Source organism: Perca fluviatilis, chromosome 20, assembly GCF_010015445.1.
Source record: "Perca fluviatilis chromosome 20, GENO_Pfluv_1.0, whole genome shotgun sequence".
Classification (NCBI taxonomy): Eukaryota; Metazoa; Chordata; class Actinopteri; order Perciformes; family Percidae; genus Perca; species Perca fluviatilis.
The window spans coordinates 21,516,955-21,521,801 of record NC_053131.1 but is presented as its reverse complement, the minus strand read 5'-3'; the positions used below and the strand labels follow the sequence as shown (position 1 = coordinate 21,521,801).

The 4,847-nt window shown below is 41.4% G+C and overlaps 1 protein-coding gene across 1 annotated transcript in view; it reads left to right on the top strand.

Moving 5' to 3' along the window:
- Positions 1-2,529: 2,529 nt before the first annotated feature.
- LOC120549226 (synapse differentiation-inducing gene protein 1-like) overlaps positions 2,530-4,847 on the top strand; it is a 10,448-nt gene continuing 8,130 nt past the window's right edge. Inside the window, exons 1-2 of the mRNA XM_039785949.1 lie at positions 2,530-2,920; positions 4,698-4,847. The exon at positions 4,698-4,847 is cut by the window's right edge and continues 348 nt beyond it. Of these exons, the coding sequence (XP_039641883.1) occupies positions 4,764-4,847 (84 nt within the window). The 5' untranslated portion in view covers positions 2,530-2,920; positions 4,698-4,763. The remainder of the gene's footprint in view (positions 2,921-4,697) is intronic.

Below are 4,847 nucleotides of genomic sequence, written 5' to 3'. Positions count from 1 at the left end.
AGATTTTATTGTGCTTGTCAGCTCTGAAGCTAAATTTGTTCCTTTGGAAGAAATATCTAGTGCCCGAAGGCGTTCAGCTGGCTCTTATTTATTTCTTCACCTACCTACTATCTTATTCATCACCAACTCGAATGTGCATACTCTCTCTGCCCATAACAAGACATGACGTGGTCGTCCACTTCCTGGCCAGCTCATTGTACCCTGAGTCAGGTGGAGAATACGAGGTAGTATTTAGCTGTGGCTTTCGTGAGTTTTCAATTCGATGCTTGCAGCATGCCTCCAGGTCTAAAAGGAGCTCCAGCCTCTGTTGCTGCCAAAATCTTCCCATATGCTGAACCTCCTCCTGCTCTTGCACCTGAACCTGGCGCCGCAGGGATTGAAGCCCCACTGAATCTGCAAACTGACCTCTTTGGCCAAATGGATGCAACACCTGATGTCTGCGATGAACACCAGCAGCAGAAAAATATAAGACTGGTTGACAACTTTTGATATGAAAAAAATGAAATGCATATGGTTTAAATTGTGGTGTATACACAAATGTGTCTAAACTACGCTGCAAATGTGAATTTCCAAGTATTCAGACCGATTTAATTGTGTGTTTTTTGCTCTTTTTCATCAGCTTTCATGGGCTGTTGGTCAGAGGTGCTCTATTGGCATGCAAGTGTTTAATCAAATAGGAAATAATGCACAGAACGGCCATGTGGGAAAAGCTGCTTAAATCTCCACTTTCCTTGCCTTAAAAGCCGGCTAGGCCAGATCAAATTAAGTGGTTTGATACTTTCTCTGCCAATCGGCTTAGGGTGATTAATTCCCTAAAGTCCTTAAATGATTAAAGCTGGTTAATGGGCCTCAGGAAAGTTCATGGTGTCAAGGGTTGGCTGCGATATCAAACAGTGGTGGAGGAAAGTACAATAAGTAAAAAGTAAGTAAAAACATGTTCTGCTCTAGTGTTGTTCTTTATCAATCAACAGCACATGAATACCTGCAGCTCTAATAATCTTTTTGTTTCTTGAAATGACAAGACTCTGAGGAGAAAATGCTTGACAAATTGTGCATCTGCTATGTAGTGACACAGTGCCTAAATATAGAGTGGAAAATGGAGCAGCAGAAAGGAGCACAGTGAGGACCATAAATATTCACAGTCCATCTACAGAAGGCTGGCAGAAGCCTGGTCCAAGGAGAAATCCACTCTTTTCACTAATGATCCTTAATGTGGCACCACTGAGTTATACTGGTTTTACCTATATACTGCCACTTTTTTTTAGATTTGGATGTTTTGCAGATGTTCCTGTGCCATTTTGACACAGATCTTCATTAGAAAATGTTACTCTGAATCATGTCATGAAGGCTGAAGGAGAGAGGAAGAAAGAATAATAATGGATAAACAGTTAGAGATTCTGGCCCCCTCCTCACCGTCTCTTCTAATATACTTGGCTCCTGAGGGAGAGGTATCCATCACGGAGATGGCCGGGCTGTTATGCCACGTCGCCTCGTGCATGTGAACACAAGGTGACTCTGGGAGAGAAGCAGCTCATGTATGCCCAGTCTTATAAATGCAGCTCCATGTTTCCCCCATAAAGTGTCCATCAGCACCTTAATGCATCTCCCAGTGAAAGTGACAGAGCCTCGGCTTGCACATTATTAACTCCAGACATTTTTATGAGCCTGTGGAACAGAGTGCTCCTTCTGAATAAGATATGTGTCCAGTGTTCAGTGGCTATATATCAGTCTTTTAGTTTTTGGCATAGCATTACGGCCTCTGATAAGCACAGTTTTTAGTGTGTTTGTGTCTAAACCACAGATGATGTCTCTGTAAATACTGTAGTTATGTCATTATTATTCTCCAGCGAGATCAAAATAAATAAGGCTTAGTTTTGCTGTTTGTAATCTATTATGTCACCCATTTGCTTGTATGGGAAATACATCCATATTAATGTTATGTAAACAGTGTTTACAATGATGAATTGTGGCACGGACTCATAAGCAGCTTAGCAGAGTGGGGTTAAAGGCACAACCAAATTGGCAGGCTCATGATAAATGCATGGGATTTGTCTAAAATATTAATCAAATATAAATGTGCAATGAATTTAATAGTTGCTTACTCCTAAACTATGTTTAGAAACACATTCAGAGCCATGCACATTGCAGGGACCATGGACAAGGAAATTTAGGTAATAAATAAAGGTAAATTGACACATAAAGAATAGAAGCTGAATTATGTGAAGGAGGGGAATCTTAAAATGCATGTAGCAGAGTGCTTTATTAAAATTTTCCTTGAAGATTTCGTGTTGAGTGTTTTCTACATTTAGTGGGCGTTCTCAGTGGGGAAGAATAACACTTAAACAGCTTACAATTAAGTTGTGCAAGTAATACAAGCAATGCAATTACTCCAGGACACTAATTTAATGAGTCTGCAAAGTGGGAATGCTGGCTCATGTGATCTAAAAATATATTTCAGTGGCTATCAACCGGTTTCTAAATGACTCCCTGCTTATGCAAGGAGGCAACACGGCACCTTTGGGGGGCTGTGCACAGCCTGCACATGAGACACTGAGCTGGAGGAAGACGCCCAGGCAAGGCAAGTAGAGTTTGGAAATGTCAAATCCGTGGTCGCTATTGGAGTTTACAGCGCGCCTCACACAGCCAATGGGTTGTTTTGGAGCCTGAGCTCAGCGTGATACTGTGCGTAAAATCTACGGGTCGCAGCAGCGGTGCCATGGCAGGCAGCGCTCAGCGAGCAAAGTCCATTGTCACACACGCGGAATAACTTCCTTTTAAAAGAATGTCATATGTCGCGCTACGATGGCAGTTTCCCAAAACTGATGATGTGAAGCAGAACCGTGGGTCCGTCCGTCCTCATCGACTCAGTTGCGCGGAGAAACGATGCTGAGCAAAGCTGCGGGAGGATTTTCCACCACAGGTAAGATGATTTACGGAGGTGTTTCGCTACTAGTAGGCTATAGTAAAACGTATTCTTCGCCTTTTATTTCAGAGTAGATATGAGATCTCTTTATAATACAAAAGAGCAAAAACAGCCAAGAAATATGAAGATTTCCCTCATGATCAGCTATATAACATTTGAAAATGAAGTATTTGTAATTTTATGAGCGGTTAAAAAATGTGTGATTTCATCAAAATAATGAAAATTGTGTGTGTGTTTTTGTGAGAGTAATTCATAGAGATATAGGATTACACTGTAAAGACAAAAAACAAAGGAAAGAGAAGAGAGTATAGTATGACCATTAATAATTGTGGAGTCTAAGCACACACTCACATGTGCTAAGTGCACATCTTCATGGTGTGAGATAAATTATTAGGGGATGTGGGATGTGGTTTTTGTTGTCTAATGTAGTGTGTAATGGAATTCCCTGTTATCTGGAGAGTGGCTCAACCTCAGAATCATTTGAGAACGGAAACCGCAGGACACAGTGTTGGAGATATACTGAGTCTTGGGTGTGTGTGCTCAGATTCAGCCACTGGCCCACATTATTCACGCACTGAAACCTATAGTGACTCAAGATCAGGATATGATCTTTATCTCGGGGTCACAAGGCCAAAGGTCTGCTGCAGATCTACATGTCTTCTCTGTGGGCCAGGATGTCATTGCATACATAGAAAATGCAAACAAATACAATATCAGTTATGTGAGGGTTCCATATTTATAGTTGTTTTTTTTTGTGTCACAGGCTTTGATATAAGTCTTGAGGATAATGTTGTTGCGCTAGATGGCATTTCATTTTTGGGTGTCAATGTTATTTTTCCCAGCCCAGGTTGTTTATGTCCAGGTCTGTGCAACTCAATCGCCTCCCAAACCTCATAAATCAAGCCCTGCCGTACCTCTTTTTTTCTAATGTGTGAAAAAAACCTCCACAATTTCTTGTGTATTACCACCCAGTGGCTCATTTCTCACTACAGCACTTTCAACAAAAAAAGCGTGAAATTACTCTGACTTGATATGCTACTTTCTACTAAATTCCAAAATATGACGCAGTTGCCTCTGTGGCTTTTTTTTCTGATTTCATCGTAACACGAAAGATGAATTTGATGGATGAGGTCTTTGTTGTCCAAAGGGGACTGAACCATTGTAAGTGCTTAGTCAAATCTGGACATGCTCACTCAGCCTCTAATGGCGGACGGGTTGCCTTAGTGACGGCCTCTCCTGACAGTCTTACTGTGTTGTTGTTGTTGTAGTTTTTTACACAAACCACTCGTTTTTACCTGATCTTCCACTCATTTGAAAATATTCAGGATAACTGAGAGAGGCCAGTTCACAGACAGTCAAAGTAATCAGTATGCGGTGCAAAATATAGCAGAGCCCTGCACCCCCCCCCCCCCCCACCCTCGTTTTCAATATAGGCAGCCGTGATATAGGAAGACATTTTTTCCCTACATGTTTGTATGAATCTGAGTGTGTGAGATGCAACAGTTGACCATACAGCAGATGGTGATTTTATGGCCCAGACTGGAGAGAGCTTGTGAGAGGAATGCTGATTGCCAAGCAAGATGAAATATTTCCTGCACTGAATTCATGTCCTAGATTATAACATTACCAAAAACCCAATGTTGGATCTGAGCTACTGGATGGATTAACTGCAATTTCCCCAAGAATGTACCATAATTTAAACAAACTGCTTGTCATGTTTTGCTTTTTAAAGTTTGTATTAATCACATTTAATTGCAACTGTACTTATTTCCAGCTACCACACTGCCAAATCATTTTTGGACTTCATCCTCAGATCCACTAGATATTTGAGTTTGCCATCATGGAGAGCCTCAGTGAGCTCCAGAACCCCTTGCTAGACAAAACCAGCAGACAAAAGGTCCACAGCGATTACCAGGGTTACCAG